General features: G+C 42.4%; 1 protein-coding gene across 9 annotated transcripts in view; it reads right to left on the bottom strand.

The window, feature by feature from the left end:
* The window catches only part of SPOCD1 (SPOC domain containing 1), a 249,628-nt gene that overhangs the window by 47,711 nt on the left and 182,648 nt on the right, over window positions 1–19,269 (bottom strand). For all 9 annotated transcript variants that reach the window (XM_056556955.1, XM_056556956.1, XM_056556954.1 and 6 more), the window contains 4 exons: window positions 16,590–16,707; window positions 12,937–13,066; window positions 12,056–12,194; window positions 7,490–7,579 (listed from right to left, as the gene is read on the bottom strand). In XM_056556955.1, the coding sequence (XP_056412930.1) occupies window positions 7,490–7,579; window positions 12,056–12,194; window positions 12,937–13,066; window positions 16,590–16,707 (477 nt within the window). The remainder of the gene's footprint in view (window positions 1–7,489; window positions 7,580–12,055; window positions 12,195–12,936; window positions 13,067–16,589; window positions 16,708–19,269) is intronic.

The raw sequence follows: 19,269 nt of genomic DNA, 5'->3' as shown, positions 1-19,269 counted from the left end.
CATGGAACGGGCCACTTCAGCACCTCTACACCACAGGCTGTGAAGTGAAAAACTTCATTTTAAATTCCCCGCTGGGAGCCATGATTGGCTGGACCTACCGATCAATCACGGCTCCCAGCGGGAAATATGAAATCACAGCACTGTAGCTTCATACTGCAGGGAGCTGTGATTAACCGGTTGGTGCTAAACAATCATGGCTGCTGTTCCATGTGCAACATTTTGTAGTATATCTGCTGCCGAAGCAAGCCCAACATGTGTAACATTTTCTGTGCAAAAAGTAAGAAAAAAAAAAAGAGAGCTCTAAATCCCTTGATAAATCTCCCCCTTAGAGTTTGCAAAATGCCACCTAGATTTTTTTGTTTGTTGCAAAAACGCCGTAAAAAACGCCAATTTTCAGCAAAAAAACACCGCGTCCAGATGTTAGCTGCAAGTCAATAGTAAACTGCAAAATGCCAGATTCACTTGGTAATTTTCAGTTTGGCGTTTTTTTTATCCTTTTGACGTTTTTCAGCAATTTCGGGCTCAGAGGCTGGATTTTCAAAACGCCCGACAAAACCCAGTTTGGCGTTTTGTGCCCTGAAATTGTCATGTTGGCTTTAAATTTTGCGTTTTTGCAGGCGGTTTTTATTCTTTTTTGGACTTTAGCGATCCAAAAAAGTGATGGAGATACCTTTTTTATAAAAATTTTGTAGGGTACCATTAAAAAAAAGTAATAAAAAAGATACAGTAGTGATGGGAAAAAATTGGATCTAACGAAATTTATCTTTTTTATTACAAAATGTTTATTAATTTTTAAACAGGGATCAATTTATGTGGGCGGGTAAAGAACAAAAAATATAGCCGACAATAATAAAAATCTAGCGTGTGTGTGTTTTTCACTTTAAAAAAAAACATTTTTTAGGTAGTATTACTACTCCCAGCATAGAACACACTGTTCCATGATGGGAGCAGTAGTACCTGTACTAATTGACAGATCGCCCATTACGATCCTCCTGTATAATTTATAGATGCGGCCAGCCGCTCTTCTATGGTCCCCTGCACTACCGTATATATACACCTATTCACATTTCCCGCAGAGAGCTGTGATTAGCCAGATGGTTCCAGCCAATCACAGCTCTCTGTGGGAAATAGGAACATGTGTATATATACGGCCGTGCAGGGGACCATAGAAGAGCAGCCGCATCTATAAATTATACAGGAGGATCACAGCGGATGTCAGTAGTGATACTCGCTGTGATCTGTTCTTAACTGCAGTTATTACTACTCCTAACATGGAGCACGCTCTGCTCAATGCTGGGAGCTGTAGTACCTGCATTAATAGACAGATCGCATCATGTGTCAGAAATTACACTCGCTGCGATCTGTCTATTAATGCGGGTACTACAGATCCCAGCATGGAGCAGAGTGTGCTCCATGTTAGGAGCAGTAGTACTTGCAGGTAAGAACAGATCACAGCGGGTATCACTACTTACATCCACTGCGATCGTCCTGTCTATAGCAGAGATGGAGCGGCTGTATACAGCACTTGCATCTCTGCACTATACTCGGCCACTCACTCATTCATATTTTCCTCAGAGCTGTGATTGGCTGCAACCAACCGGCCAATCACAGCTCTGGGCGGAAAATTTGAATGATGTTTCCACCTGTGCACCTGTCTATATAACCTCTCTTCCCCTTCCCTTCCTGGCCGGATATTGTTGCCCTTGTGCCAGAGAAAGCGTTTACTGTGTTTGCCATAACTGTGTTCCTGACCTCTTGCTATCTCCATTGACTACGAACCTTGCCACCTGCCCCGACCTTCTGCTACGTCTGACCTCGCCTCTGTCTAGTTCTTCTGTCCCACGCCTTCTCAGCAGTCAGCGAGGTTGAGCCGTTGCCGGTGGATACGACCTGGTTGCTACCGCCGCAGCAAGACCATCCCGCTTTGCGGCAGGCTCTGGTGAATACCAGTAGCAACCTAGAACCGGTCCACCGACACGGTCCATGCCAATCCCTCGCTGACAGAGGATCCACATCCAGCCTGTCGAATCATAACAGTAGATCCGGCCATGGATCCCGCTGAGGTCCCGCTGCCAGTTGTCGCTGACCTTACCACGGTGGTCGCCCAGCAGTCTCAACAGATAGAGCAACTAGGACAACAGTTCGTCCAACAAGGACAGCAGCTGTCGCAATTGACCGCCATGCTACAGCAACTTCTGCCACAGCTACAGCAGCAACCATCTCCTCCGCCAGCTCCTGCACCTCTTCCGCAGCGAGTGCCCGCTCCTGGCCTCCGCTTGTCCCTGCCGGACAAATTTGATGGGGACTCTAGACTCTGCCGTGGTTTCCTGTCACAATGTTCCCTACATTTGGAGATGTTGTCGGACCAATTTCCTACAGAACGGTCGAAGGTGGCTTTCGCAGTTAATCTCCTGTCTGGGAAGGACCTGTCATGGGCCACACCACTCTGGGACCGCAATGATCCTGTCACTGCCACTGTACAGTCCTTCTTCGCTGAGGTTCATAATGTCTTCGAGGTACCAGCCCGAGCTTCTTCTGCCGAAACTGCCTTGCTGAACCTGGTCCAGGGAAATTCTTCTGTAGGCGAATACGCCATCCAATTTCGTACCCTCGCCTCTGAATTATCTTGGAACAACGAGGCTCTCTGCGCGACCTTTAAAAAAGACCTATCCAGTAACATCAAGGATGTGCTGGCCGCACGAGAAATTCCTGCCAACCTGCATGAACTTACCCATTTGGCCACCCGCATTGACATGCGTTTTTCTGAAGGACACCAGGAGCTCCGCCAGGAAAAAGACCTTGATCTCTGGGCACCTCTCTCACAGCATCCTTTGCAATCTACCCCTGTGCCTCCCGCCAAGGAGGCTATGCAAGTGGATCGGTCTCGCCTGACCCATGAAGAGAGGACTCGCCACAGAGATAAAAATTTATGTCTGTACTGCGCTAGTACCGAACATTTCTTGGTGGATTGCCCTATTCGTCCTCCACGTCTGGGAAACGCACGCACACACCCAGCTCACGTGGGAGTGGCGTCTCTTGGTATGAAGTCTGCTTCTCCACGTCTCACTGTGCCCGTGCGGATTTCTCCTTCTGCCAACTCCTCCCTCTCAGCTGTGGCCTTCTTGGACTCTGGTTCTGCAGGAAATTTCATTTTGGCCTCTTTTGTTAATAAGTTCAACATCCCTGTGACCCGTCTCGTCAAGCCGCTCTACATTTCCTCCGTCAACGGAGTAAAATTGGACTGCACTGTGCGTTACCGTACAGAACCCCTGCTCATGAGCATTGGACTGCATCACAAAAAAATTGAACTTTTTGTTTTGCCCAACTGCACCTCTGAAAGTCCTCCTTGGTCTACCATGGCTCCAACGCCACTCTCCTACCCTTGACTGGACCACCGGGGAGATCAAGAGCTGGGGTGTTTCTTGCCACAAAAAATGCCTCACGTCTGCTCCCAGTCTTGTCAGTCAAACCTCAGTGTCTCCTCCTATACCTGGTCTCCCCAAGGCCTATCAGGACTATGCCGAGGTTTTTTACAATAAACGAGCAGAGATTTTGCTTCATCATAGCCCCCGTCCTGGTAACACTCTACCCCGTGCCAAGCTTCACCCTCTGCCCCCCCTCCCCATTCCCACTCCTTCTGAACTGCCTGCCCTTGATGAGTATACCCAGGACTTCTCTGTCTTCCAGAAGGAAACTCTACTATCGCTCCCAATGTGCTCGTCCCATGTGAAGCGATAACCGGACAAAAAGAGGGTGAGACCTAAGGGGGGGGTACTGTTACGCCGAGCGCTCCGGATCCCTGCTCCTCCCCGGAGCACTCACGGCATTCCTCTCTCTGCAGCGCCCCGGTCAGACGCGCTGACCGGGAGCGCTGCACTGACACTGCAGGCGGGGATGCGATTCGCATAGCGGGACGCGCCCGCTCGCGAATCGCGTCCCAAGTCACTCACCTGTCCCGGTCCTCGGCTGTCACGTCCTGGCGCGCGCGGCTCCGCTCCTTAGGGCGCCAGCTCTCTAAGATTTAAAGGGCCAGTGCACCAATGATTGGTGCCTGGCCCAATCAGTCTGATTAGCTTTCACCTGTGCACCTGTCTATATAACCTCTCTTCCCCTTCCCTTCCTGGCCGGATCTTGTTGCCCTTGTGCCAGAGAAAGCGTTTACTGTGTTTGCCATAACTGTGTTCCTGACCTCTTGCTATCTCCATTGACTACGAACCTTGCCGCCTGCCCCGACCTTCTGCTACGTCTGACCTCGCCTCTGTCTAGTCCTTCTGTCCCACACCTTCTCAGCAGTCAGCGAGGTTGAGCCGTTGCCGGTGGATACGACCTGGTTGCTACCACCGCAGCAAGACCATCCCGCTTTGCGGCGGGCTCTGGTGAATACCAGTAGCAACCTAGAACCGGTCCACCGACACAGTCCACGCCAATCCCTCGCTGACACAGAGGATCCACATCCAGCCTGCCGAATCGTAACAGCATCTCTGCTATATTATGGACGATCGCATCGGGCGATATGTCTATTAGTACAAGTACTACTACTCCCATCATGGAACAGTGTGTTCCATGCTGGGAGTAGTACTACACAAAAAATAAAAATAAAAAAAATTGAAAAAAAGTTAAACACACACACTTTATAAAAAAAAATTTTTTTTTTTTTTTTGGTACTCAATGATTTTTGTACAAAATACGCCAAAGGGGCCAAAAAAGGCAAATTCCACACAAAGGTAAAAACGCAAGAAAAAATGCCAGAAAAAACGCCAAAACGCAGGGATAAACTGTGGAAGTTTTTTCTGGCGATTTTTCTGGCATTTTTAAGCCAAAAAAATAGCAGGGCAAAAATCTCAGTGGAATCCTAGCCTTAGGTGTGTTAAAATGGTCAAAGGAGAGTAGGAACAGTGGTATATGAGGTATGTAATAGTACAAATACTGCCATCACATTACAGATATCCTTTGCATTTGCATGGTTTAGGCACTTTGTTAGAAGTGATGGAAAAATGGATCTCTAAATGTCCCAGTTTCATTGATCAGAATATGTTTTCGCAATTGCTAAAGAACTCATGTTTATCCACTTCTGATGGTGTGGAAACAAAGTAATTCAAGATGATTGCATGGGTTGTATGCTCAATACAGATGCTTGATATAGAAGCTCCAGGCTTGCAGCTTTGTGTTTTTATATAGCCATGTAATCCTTCAATGACACCTTAATAGCCCTGTATTCCACAGCAGGCGGCACATTTTCCAATGTGTTAAATGCTTAATTTAAAGGGAAATTATCATTTATAGATGAACAGTTACTCTGTTAACATAGCCCCATATCTTGTCTCCAAAAATATCTTCACACAAAGATAAAATTATCCTTTCAAGATCACACACACACAGCAAGTGCCTTGAGCATTTAGCTATTGATAATCTACGCAGGCAATGCTCTAAAGATCAGATAACTTTTTGATTTCAACATGAAGGCTACAAATGCTACAAATGAGGCATGGAGGGAAGATAAATAAGACATGTTTGTGCCAAGAAAGATTAAAAAAAATGGGAACAAGGTTATAAATTAGTTTGTTCTTTTATCAACAAAACACAATGCATTGAAAGAGTTCTCCAGTAGATGTGTAACAATTACAGTAATTTGGGTCTCATTAGATCTTTATATAATAAAGGCCTAATAGAAATACAAATACATCTGAACAATGCATTCTTTTTTTTGTACAGTAGACTTGTTGACCATTACAGCATAAGGCTCTGTTAATACTCAGGACCTATAAAGTAGATTTTTGGTTTTTACGCAACATACGGTACTTTACAGCAAAATTGACATATTCTCTATATTCTTGTCGTTCAATACGATTAAAATGATAACCATGGTTACAAACTTTTCTAATATTGTATTGCTTTTTAAAAAAAGTCAAACTTTTTTAATAAAATAAGCATATTTAAAATTTCCCGAATCTGACGCCTATAATTTTCTTATTTTACTGTATACATGGCTTATTAAAAAAACTTCTTTTATATATTTTGGTTTTATATATATTTTATATAATTATATATTTATAGTAATCGATTTATTGGCATTACTGTAACTATGCACTGCCATAGCAATGATCAGTGATATCTGCAATCCACTTGTACAGCCTGCTAGAAGGCAAACCAGACAAATGGATCACAGCAGATCAGCATGGAGGAGGTAAGGAGACCTCCAGAGGTAAGGAGACCTCCAGGTGCTATGTTGACTTATTGGACCCATCGATTTGCAATCTAAAGCCCTGCAGATACTTTAAATGCTGTGATCAGTATTGATGACGACATCTGAAGGGTAAATGGCAGACATCAGCAGGGCAAAGTGGCTGTTTGAAGTCAACTTTCCTGAATGTGGAATGGAGAAGTTTGGTTTTACCCATGATCTGAAAACTACTCCCCTGTAGACAGGTTGTTCGAGAGGGTAGAAGGTCAGCAAAATAGTGGTTCAAATAGCACAGTCTTGCAGATTAAAATTTGTGTCATGTAGCACTGCACCTATGGAGAGGTTATGTGGCTAGTTCTGCAGCGGTTCAGTGAACTCCTTCTCTGGCTAAAGAGTAAATCGATCTAACATCATTACTCCATGTAATGTAGCTGGAGAAGTGGCTGGAGTTGTCTCAAATCAGCTACATGAATAAGCAGAAGGCCAGGATAGCAAACACTCTGTAGCTTGGAACTACCAACTGGGGATGGGCTGTGGAAACAGTACTGTAACATTGCAGTTACACAACTTTGTAGAGGACTATAAACAGTAACACTTATGAAGACTGCCCGAGAGCTGGGAATGTGAATGAGTCTATTTTATTATTTTTTTAAACGGGTAGGATGGAAAAGTTGGTAAAAAAATAAAACAGAGTATTCCTTAACAGAAATGTGTCATGATTTTATACAGAGTGCTCAATGACCTTCCTCCAAGATTAATGATTGATAAATTAATCTGTGGTATGAGGAATGGCATAATGAGTTCTTTAATGTCTCTCATTTTCTGGAATAATTGTAGCGATGAGACGCTGCCTAATATTTTTGATCCGTGTACAAAATCATGATATGATCTTTCAGAGATGAAAGAACAACCGCTCAATATTCTTTACCAAACATAAAAAAATGAAAAGTTATGACACAAGCAGAAGTAATGGCATGTGTCCATTTCTCTAAAAAATGATGGGAAATTGAACACTGTAAATACACATAGTCAGAATAGTATAACAGTTCACACTGTGGAATCTCTGGACGGAATTTTCCCCAGAGATCCTGCGGGTGGTGCTGGGACTGCATTGCAGTCTCTATAGATGGCAATGCATTTCTGAGCAGCTCTATCGGCAGATCTGCTAGCAATGCAGTGCTGTCTATGGGGACAGCAATGCAGTTTGTGCAGTCCTAGCACTGTCCACGGGATCTCTGGCAGATTCCGCAGTGTGAACCTGGCCTAAAAGTATAACTTTTTTTTAACATTTATTACACCGTTCTCTACCTTAGTGGATGCTGGCCAGATAAGTTCCACATATTCCCAGACTGATTCCTGACAGATGAAGCCTTTGCTCGTGATCATCTTTGGTAATTTCTGTATATCATGAATAAAAAACAATGTTATGAACCTTAACAACTAGATATGTCATAAGACGTACGGTACACGTTCAACAGATGCTAAAAACAGATTCTGTTGTATGCTATATTACATTATGAAATAATTACAAAGCTATAATTTTTTTTCTGTACACAATAGTGAAGACTAATTTTTATCATACTACACAGCAAAATAAAAGCAAAAAACTGAATAAAGCAAAAAGATGTGAAAGTTTGTCTACGTTACACCATAGAATTTTGACTACGCGTATATATCTAACAGTTTCACACCTCTTCCCATAGACTTGCATTGAGAGGGCGGGGCGTGATGTCACATGGGGGCGGAGTCAAGACGTCACGATACTCCGGACCCGTGGTCATGAAGCTTCAGACTCGGAGCCTCCAGCGCTGCGTGCAGCTCACACAGGTGGGTGTTGCATGAGAGATTGCGGGGGACGCCTGCGATTAGACATCTTATCTCCTATCCCATGTATAGATGAGATAAATGATTCTCCTTCTGCCTGGTCATTATAGCATTAGAATTTTGGCTACGCGTACTTATCTAACAGTTTCACACCCCCTCTCATTGACTTGCATTGAGGGGGCGGGGCGAAATGTCACACGGGGGCAGTCATAATGGAACGGTACTCCGGCCCGTTGTCCTGAGGCTTCAGACTTGGAGCCTCCAGCGCTGCGTGCTGCTCACACAGATAGGGGTTTGGACATCTTATCCCCTATCCTTTGGATAGGGAATAAGATGTCTTAGGGCCGGAGTACCCCTTTAAGGTAGCTAAATAGACAAGAAATACTTACAGAAGACATATTGAAAACTGCAAACTGGAAAATTTCAATAGAACACACAATGGATTTAAAAAAGAAACAACTATTCTGTAAATGTACATGAATGTCATTGGATGGGAAGGATTTAAAGGGGTACTCTGGTGGAAAAAAAATCAACTGGTGCCAGAAAGTTTAACAGACTTGTAAATTACTTCTATGTAAAAATCTTAATCCTTCCAGTACTTATCAGCTGGTGTATGCTCCACAAGAAGTTGTGTAGTTCTTTCTAGTCTGACTATAGTGCTCTCTGCTGACACCTCTGTCCGTGTCAGGAACTCTCTGAAGCCGAAGAGGTTTGCTATGGGGATTTGCTCCTACACTGAACAGTTCCTGACACGTAGGTGTCAGCAGAGAGTACTGTGATCAGACTGAAAATAACAACTCAACTTCCTGTGGAGCATACAGCAGCTGATAAGTACTGGAAGGATTAAGATTTTTATATAGAAGTAATTTACAAATCTTTCTGGAACCAGTTGATTTGAAAAAATTGTTTTCCACCGGAGTACCCCTTTAAATGGATGTTCTTACATGGAATCAAAAGAACACTAGAGGAGACTATAACCAGTATGCAATAGCTTGATACAGAAACAGTTTAAATAAATAAATCTAACTGAAATTTTTATTTCTTTGTGTGATTTAATAGAAATACAATAACCATCTGACAACCCATTTAATTATTGCATGAATAACTGATAATTAGGGGAAAAGTTTATTGCAGTATACTACTACCAGACATAAGGCAGCAGAAAAGAAGATCACATCATGACATAGACTTTACACAGGCTTTTAGATGGTATTCCCAGTAAGTAGGTTAGAGGACCTAAGGGAATGCTCATTTTGAGTGTGTAGTTTTCTTCCAAGGCTGCTATAAACACACCTATAATTCAACAGACAATTAGCTTTGTGTCTTTTAGTGTGGCTATACTAACAGAATGACTATGTGCAACCAATAAAATCTGTGCTTTCTGAACATGTTGACATTTTTTTTTGCAAATGTTCTTGCGAACAAGCTTACTAAAAAGTATAATATATACATAGCATAAAACTTTGTAGCATAACACATAAGCAATTTTTATTGGAAAAAAGCAAAAATCTATAACTCAGTTGTAGACTTTATAAAGCAATACACAAAGTTGATGAACAATTCAACAAAGAAGGACTCCAAAGAGAAACAGGAAAATAAGTTGTGTTTACCATGAGAGTAATAAAAATGTTTTTTCAAATGGCAGGTGACAAACCTTTCCATAGTGGTACTGCCTGTTACAACACACTTACTAGAAAAAAAAAAAAAAGGTGATGTATTTCTAGTATAATAACTGTACCCTAAAAGTGTGATCTATCTAATGATATAACATAAAATTAGGACTAAGAGTTTTTAATAATATTTATTGCTGCACATATTTTATAATTTTTTCATAAAATGGTGGTTTTTAAAATCATGTGTAGATAATTACGGTATTGTAATAAAGGTAACTGATAATCTGCAGCATCTCCTAAAACAACAGACGTATACTAAAAAGCAATTAGAGCAAGGAAATAGCACAGATGGAAAACTTAAAAATAAAATTAACTGGAAAAAATATATATATATATCACACAGGGCTCGTTCACACAGCCATTTTCCCCCGTTAAAGGGGTACTCCGGCCCTAATACATCTTATCCCCTATCCAAAGGGCAGGGTTATAAGATGCATGATCGCAGGGGTGACATCACGATACTACGGCCCCATGGTCGTCATGCTACACACTCGGAGCCTCCAGCGCTGCAGAGAGCTCACAAAGCTCGGTGCGCAATGACAGATTGCGGGGATCCCCAGCGGCGGGACCCCCGTGATCATACATCTTATCCTCTATCCTTTGGATAGAGAATAAGATATATTAGGGCCAGAGTACCCCTTTAATAAATGCCCGTTCTGCAATCTTTTTGATAGTTTATCAATGGGATTTTTTTAACGATCCTTTATCATCTGTTTGCATCCGTTTGCTTCCTGTTACGTTTTTTTTTTACGGTGGAAAAGACTGTGCATGCAGTATTTTTTTCCCCGTCAAAAATAACTGAATAGTAACAGATATTATAAATTTAACATCGAAGTCTATGGCAAACGGGATGAGCCTTTAATGTCATCCGTTTGTAACCGTTTAAAATATCCGTTTTTGAATCATTATTAGAGGTGACATCAACAGACTCCTACTACTCCAATCATGGAAAAGACTTGTTTCCATGGTAGGAGTAGTAGTTCCCCAGCTGCGGGAGTCTGCTGGCAGCTGGGGAGGCTACATTAGTGTTTGTTCCATGTTGGGGGTAGTAGTCTAGGGGCTGGGGGATCGATCGCATCGGATCTCACTTCTGAGACCCGATGCGATCAGAAGTTGTTAAACAGTGGAGTGGGGGGCATGCTCCGCTCCCCTGCAATGTATATAGTGAGATTTTACTTTAATTTAAAAATTCCCCACCGGGAGCCCTGAAAGGCTGGCACCGAGGAGCCATTCAGGGCTCCCTGCGGGGATTTTAAACTTATAGTGTGCCTAATCACCATATCTTCATATTCCCCCCCCCCCCCCCACTTTTGTATAATAATTTTACCCCCCCCCCCCCCCCCATGTATAGATGAGATAAATTATCCTCCTGCTGCCTGGTCATCCGTACCTGACGGAGATGATCAGCTGCGAATGGAGGGACCCGTCCCCTATGTGTGCTCTTATTGCGCTTCATTCATTTACTGTCACTAGCTCCCGACATGTCCCCACTGCTGCTGCATTGCTCCAAGCGCAATCAGAGTCCATGTTGGGGACATGTCAGTTTATTCCCCACTGCTCATTTCCGTCAGGTACAGAACCAGCCACCGTGGCAGTGAATGAATGAAACAGTACACAGGGGGGACAGGCCCCTCCATTCCCAGCTGATCATCTCTGTCAGGTACAGAGATGAGTAGCAGGAATGGACTGACATGTCCCTGCTGTGGCTTTGATAGCGCTATAAGATGACCAGGCAGCAGGAGAATCATTTATCTCATCTATACATGGGGGGGAGGGGGGGGGAATAAAACTATTATACAAAAGTCGGGGGGAATGTGATGATATGGTGGTTAGGCACACTATAAGTTCAAAAACCCCGCCAGGAGCCCTGAATGGCTCCTCGCTGCTGGCCATTTAGGGCTCCCAGCATGGAATTTTAAAATGAAAGTAAAAACTCACTATATACATCGCAGGGGAGCGGAGCATGCTGCCCGCTCCCCTGTTTAATAACTTTGGATCGCTTCTGGTCTCAGAAGTGAGACCCGATGCAAGACTCTGTTCCATGATGGGGCTAGTAGTGCAAACACTATTGTAGCCTCCCCAGCCGCCATTAGACTCCCACAGCCAGGGAACTACTACTCCCACCATGGAAACAAGTCTGTTCCATGATGGGAGTAGTAGTAGTCCTGGCTGCGGAAGTCTGTAGGCAGCTGACTTTTCATATTAACGGATGAAAAACAGATGCAAAAGGATGACACAAATGGCATCCTTTTGCATGAGCTTGCATCCGTTATTAGTATGCTCCGTTTAGGAGGCAGTGACGGAAGAAAAACGGGACGGAAGACAACGGCAGTGTGAACGTAGCCTTAGCTTCTCTAAATATGAGGACAACACTAACCTGACAAAGGTGATCGCTATAACCAGAAACTTGGCTGGCTGTCACTTTGAATTGCTTAATAGCAAACATCTGAATGAAGCCTTTCCACGCCACAGACTGGGATGAACAGGTGTTACGACTTTTAGCTGCTAGAGCATCACTGAAGAAGAAAAGCAAACACTTGGTAAGAGAAAGTAACGTTATCGTTGAACTATTAGTATACAGTGGTCCCTCAATTTACAATGGATTCAGGTTACAATATTTTCAACATACAATGTTTTTTTCTGGACCATTGCAACTTGAAATCATCATCAACATACAATGCTACGGACAGTCCAGGTCTGCAAAACGTATCAATGGCTGGAAGAACCGACCAATCAGAATGGGCATTTTTCTAGTTAAACACCTCTATTACTGAAGTGCATGCACTGACTGGCTGTCTGGTAGCACTTCTCTACAGTACAGGGAGGTACTACATGTTCTGTACTACTCTTTACCTGTGCCAGGGTTAGCTGCACCGTTGGACACCAGGTGAGGGAGGCTACATATTATTTTTTTTGGGACACTGCAAACTGTAAGAGGCCCTGAAGAAGCTCCTTTCCTCTACATAGACTGTTATTTACAGATTCAGCAGCATTTTTTACTTTTATATGTAAAAAATGTGCGTTATCTGTATAACTACTTTTTTTTTTTTTTTTTGTTAATCCACATTTTTGCTATTTTTGATGACATTTCTGGGGCTTCAGAACCAATTACCAAGTTTCCATAGAGTTATGGTCTCAACATACAATGGTTTCAACATACCATGGTCATCCTGGAACCAATTAATATTGTAACTTAAGGGGCCACTGTACTGCAAGATATTATAAGATAAGGCCTAATTTTAATAAATAATAATTTACTTTTCAATGGCTTCTCCTGCCTCTAAGGATAGCAGCTTCTCCACATCGCTGTTTTCTGTTGTAGTTTTGAGTGGTAACTTTACATTTGTCCATTGGTTCATATCCATCATATCTGAAGGTTTGACTTTCCCTGAACAACAAAATAACATATTACTATTAAAATGTTTGAGCACTGTGTTTTCTCACGGAAAAAAGGATTTTCAGCAAAAATCATAAGCTATAAAGGTTCACACATAGTATTTTGGTTAGTGTTAAAGGGGTACTCTGCCCATAGACATCTTATCCCCTATACAAAGGATAGGGGATCACATGTCTGATTGCAGGGGTCCCACCGCTGGGACCCCCGCGATCTCCCTGCAGCACCCGGCATTCGTTTACGCCAGCTGCAGCATCGGAGCCTCGTGATGTTGTGGCCGCGCCCCCTTGTGCCGTCACAGCCACGCCTCCTTAATGCAAGTCTATGGGAGGGGGCGTGGTGGCCGCCACGCCCCCTCCCATAGACTTACATTGAGAGGGCGTTGCAGTGACGTAATGAGGGGGCGTGGCCGTATCATCATGCTGCCTCACCAGTCATCAGGCACGGAGCGAAGTTCGCTCTGTGCATCAGATGACTGAGGTGCTACAGGAGAGATCACGGGGGGGTCCCAGCGGCAGGACCTCCACGATCAGACATCTTATCCCCTATTCTTTGAATAGGGGACAAGATGTCTAAGGGCAGAGTAACCCTTTAAGTCCTCATTTTAGTCAATATTTTTAGCCAATACAACATAAGCCAATCTTTAGCCAACATAATTTTTCTATTATAGTTTTCATCTGTATAAGGTACAGTCCTGGTTTTGGCTAACAATACTGTCCAAAACACTATGGGGGAGATTTACCAAGACCGGGATTTCACACACAGGCTGAAGTAAATCCCCTTCAGTGGAAGAGTTCTTTGGATTTATCAAGAGATGCACTGGGGTGACCACGCCCCCTTAGTGCAAAATCATGCCACCTTCACCGCAAGCCCCACCCACTTGGTGAGCGCAAAACAAATTCAAATACTCCATATTGTTTGCTCAAATTAGGTGCTTGCGCAAAAATTATGACCTTTTTTACAGTTTGCACTAGATGCAGAATTGATAAATGCCCCCCTATTTGTGAACAAAGCCTTAGACTTAATAGGTTTCGCCCAAAATTATTCTGATGAGTGCCATCTCTTACCCGGCACATTCTTTCACCTTATTTGGGTGTGCCCTAAGGAGGTGGAATTTAGGAATCAAGTACTTCTATTTATAATGGATGTGAAAGGTAGTCCTACTCTACCTTTAAGCATTTATATACTATCCAGCTACACGCTTTTCTGGTGGAAACCAAATATTACACTAAAATTGTTATTGCACAAATCAGACTGGCAAAACACTTGTTTCAGAATAGTGATCTACAGTAAATAATATGTTGCAACATAAGAAATGGCTCTATCTACACAGAAAATTCCAGCTTAAATTCTCCAAAATCTGTGATAGATGCCTTCAGTCTTCATGCCCCCTCCCACAGACATGAGGGGGCATAGCGTGATGCCACAAGAGGGCGTGACGTGACATCACGACCACAGCCGCCTGAACCCAGCGTTCTGAACATAATGTTCGGAATGCAATGTCTAGGGATGTCTAGGGGCGAAGTACCCCTTTAAACCCTTAAGGACTCAGGGCATACAGGGTGTACCTGTACGTCCTGAGTGACGTTATCTGGGATTAAACCATTCTCACGAGCGGAGAACGGGTTAAACCCGGTTTATAACTTATGTTTTATTAGGGTAGGGTCACACGTAGCGTAAATGCTGCATATCTGACGCCCATGCTTTTTTTCTGTGCTAGCAAAGTCTATGGGAGTAATAATAAACACCCATATACACACCTGCGTCAAATACACAGCGTTTACAGTATGTGTGACGATACCAGGGTACCAGGGTAAGTCAGGGTTCACACACTGCAAAGTAAACACAAAAAGAAACTGCAGTAAAGTATTATAAAAAGCTATGGTTTTTTATATAATAGAGTGTTCTATTAAGGTCTATAGAAAAGCAACCATCAGTGGACACTATGGGGGAGATTTATCAAAACCTATGTAGAGGAAGAGTGGTGCAGTTGCCCATGGCAACCAATCAGATTGCTTCTATCATTTTTCACAGGTTTCTTTAAAAATGAAATAAGCTATCTGATTGGTTGCCATGGGCAACTGCACCACTCTTCCTCTGCACAGTTTTTGATAAATCTCCCCCAATGGCCGGCATTTATCATTGTAGGTGTAAGTGAAGCATTTTTCTACACCTTTTTTTTTGTGTGCTGCTAATGTGTAGGAGCACCAAATTTATTAAATGGTCACAGAGCATTTGATAAATTTGGTTAGGGTAAACATTTTCTGAAATTTCTCTCTTCACTTACACCAAAAAGCTAAGCTACGTCTGGGCTGGTGTAGTTTTAGAGACTTTTCAGACGCTTTGTGCCTTTTTTGCGCCTTTTTAACAAAAAGGAGCAGTTCATAAAACCCTTCCATTTCATGTGTATTGCCAAAATCAGTGGATTGCAACTCAAAATCAGCAGACATGTATAAACCAAAAGGCACAAAAAAAGGTGCAAAAAAAAAAACCCTGCTTGCGCCTTTTTTTTGCCTTTTCTAGACACAAAAAACTGTCTACAGACAATGATTAATGTCGGTCAATATTTTAATAAAAGACAGTAATTCCAACATAGAAATTACTGCCATATTTTATATACAATGGTACTGACAGTCGCCTTTCTATAGACTTTACTAGAACACGTAATTCGTTTTTTTTTTCTTGTTTTGTTTTTTTTAATCACAATTTTACTTGCTTTTTATATTTTATTGCCCTTTTTTGTTTTCATTTTACAATGTGTCAACCAAGCCTTAAGAAAAAGTAAAAATATTTTTTCCGATTTTGCATTTTCATATTTTCCTCATCACCTTCTAAAAATCATAACGCTTTCAATTTTGCACATAAAATTCCATATGATGGCTTATTTTTTGTATTGTACGCCCTGCGTGCTTAGGAGGTTAAAAGTAATAAAACAAAAGCTTTATAAATTTGATGTCATTGCTTTGTAAATGTACTGATCCACAGAATACAGATTAACATGTCAGTTTGCCAAAAAAAAAAAAAAAACGACCAGCTCTCCATTTTATTGACAAAACCCAAAAAAATGGGCCTGGCCGCCTGGAAATGGGGTGTAGCCACCGGAAAGGGCGCGTGTCCCTGACATTTTCTAAAAATACCAACATATTTACTTAGATTTCCACAGAAAATGTGGTGGATTTGAGCTGAAGAAAACCCTAAAGTTCAGAGCATGTGTAAAAAAAAGAAAACATAAGGAAAAGTGCAAAATGTTGGGAAACCTTAGTAAATACCGTGGAAAAATATCTGTTGGAAAGAAAAAACCACAAAGAAAACTACACTCCACTCTTAGTAAATCAGGGCCATAGTCTTACATAAAACAAGCCCTCGTATAGCTCTGTAGATGAAGGGGAAAAAAAGACTTATTGGTTTTAGAAGGGAAGAAAGAAAAGAAGAAAAGGCCACAATTAAACTGTCCCAGTCTTGAAATGGTTAATAAACATTGCCTGTTTAATAAAAAGGAATTCATAATTCAACTTACCCATGCATATGAGACAATTAAGGTCCAGGAGGTGACTTTTGTGTTGTGCTGTTGTATCGATTTTTGACCGTTTCTCAACCTCTGAATCTTGTAAATCTTTGGAAAACCAAGATGAATCCTATAAATTAATGTTACATAGATATGTTCAGAATCACACTATTAACAGAGATTCCATCATTCATAGTCCTAAATCAGCACATAGCCTTGCTATATGGTTCCCTTTGTAATCAATAGGAATATTACAGCAAGGTTCCAGCACTGAATAATGGGGTATTTCCATCTCAACTAAAGTTGTATGATTTGTATGACATTTCAAGTTAAATATTTTTGCAATTAAAGGAGAACTCCGGAATATAAAAATTGTCGCCCATAGTGCCGGCAGTAAAAAACAATAAGGATGTGCATACCTTCCTCCGCTCCCCCGGGGCCTTCGGTAACCGGCTCCGGCCTCCGCCGTGATCTTCTTCCTGGTTGCCGGTGGTCGGAGAGTCTTACAGCACTCAGCCTATCACCAGCCGCAGTGAAGTCCCGACTCGGCCGGCGATAGGCTGAGCGGCAGTGTGACGTTTTCGGCCCCGGCCGCAGGTGCCGGTGTAGTGAAGAATTTTGTGTCCTGAAGCGTTTTCACACTGCCGCTCAGCCTATCGCAGGCAGAGTCTGACTTTGCTGCGGCTAGTGATTGGCTGAGCGCAGTATGATTCTCAGACCACCGGCACCCAGGAAGTGGATCGCGGCGGAGACCAGAGCCGGTTATCGGAGGCCCCGGGGGAGCGGAGGAAGGTATGTAAATCTTTATTTTCTTACTGCCGGCACTATGGGCGACAATTTTTATATTCTGGAGTTCTCCTTTAAATTCATTTAGCAAATTTGGCTTCTTATCCTGATATTAATTCTCCTTTCTTGCCCTTGTTAACAGCTCATTGTCTAGGTTACAGACCATCACTTCACTCCAGACGATGTGGTCGGGATGTAGTGTGTGTGTGTATGTATGTGTATATATATATATATATATATATATATATATATACACAGTCATGGCTGTAAATGTTGGCACATCTGAAATTTTTCAAGGAAATGATTGCAGTAACACATGTTTTGCTATGCACATGTTTATTCCCTTTGTGTGTATTGGAACTAAACCAAAAAAGGGAGGGAAAAAAGGCAAATTGGATATAATGTCACACCAAACTCCAAAAATGGGCTGGACAAAATTATTGGCATCCTTAAAGGGGTACTCCGGTGTAAAACTTTTTTTTTTTAATGAACTGGTGCCAGAAAGTTAAACAGATTTGTAGATTACTTCTATTTAAAAATCTTAATCCTTCCTGTACTTATTAGTAGCTGTATGCTACAGAGGAAATTTTCTTATTTCTGAATTTCTTTTTTATCTTGTCCACAGTGCTCTCTGCTGACACCTCTGTCCGTGTCAGGAACTGTCCAGAACAGCATAGGTTTGCTATGGGGATTTTATCCTGCTCTGGACAGTTCCTCATACGGACATAAGGTGTCAGCAGAGAGCACTGTGGACAAGACAAAAAAGAAATTCAAAAAGAAAAGAATTTCCTCTGTAACATACAGCTGCTAATAAGTACTGGAATGACAAATATTTTTTTAATAGAATTAATTTACAAACCTGTTTAACTTTCTGACACTAGTTGATTTAAAAAAAAAAATGTTTTCCACCGGAGTACCCCTTCCACCGGTGTACCCTTTGGAAAAAATAACTGAATTCAGTCACTTCCTATAACAATCAATAAGTCTCTCTTATTGGAAGGGTGCCTTTTCCCAACAGCAATTTTAAGATCTCTCCACAGGTGTTCAATGGGATTTAGATATGGACTTATTGTTGGCCACTTCAGAACTCTCCAGCGCTTTGTTGCCATCCAATTCTGGGTGCTTTTGATGTATGTTTGGGGTCATTGTCCTGCTGGAAGACCCAAGATCTCGGACGCAAAGCCAGCTTTCTGATACTGGGCTGTACAGTGCGACCCAGAATCCATTGGTAATCCTCAGATTTCATGATGAATTGCACACATTCAAGGCACCTTGTGCCAGAGGCAGAAAAACAACCCCAAAACATCATTGAACCTCCTCCATATTTCACTGTAGGTACTGTGTTCTTTTCTTCGTAGGCCTCATTCCATTTTCGGTAAACAGTAGAATGATGTGCTTTACCAAAAAGCTCTATCTTGGTCTCATCTGTCGACAAGATGTTTTCCAGAAGAATTTTGGCTTACTCGAGTTCATTTTGGCAAAATGTAGTCTTGCTTTTTTATGTCTCTGTGTCACCTGTGGGGTCCTTCCGGGTCTCCTGCCATAGCATTTCATTTCATTTAAATGTCGACGAATAGTTTGCGCTGACACTGATGCTCCCTGAGCCTGCAGGACAGCTTGAATATCTTTGGAACTTGTTTGGGGCTGCTTATCCACCATCCGGACTATCCTGCATTGACACCTTTCATAAATTTTTCACTTTCGTCCAAGCCCAGGGAGATTAGCAACAGTACCATGGGTTGCAAACTTCTTGATAATGTTGTGCACTGTGGACAAAGGCAAATCTAGATCTCTGGAGATGGACTTCTAACCTTGAGATTGTTGATATTTTTCCATAATTTTGGTTCTCAAGTCCTCAGACAGTTCTCTTCTCCTCCTTTCTGTTGTCCATGCTTAGTGTGGCACA

Source organism: Hyla sarda, chromosome 2, assembly GCF_029499605.1.
Source record: "Hyla sarda isolate aHylSar1 chromosome 2, aHylSar1.hap1, whole genome shotgun sequence".
Lineage (NCBI taxonomy): Eukaryota > Metazoa > Chordata > Amphibia > Anura > Hylidae > Hyla > Hyla sarda.
This window is presented reverse-complemented; position numbering and strand designations above follow the sequence as displayed.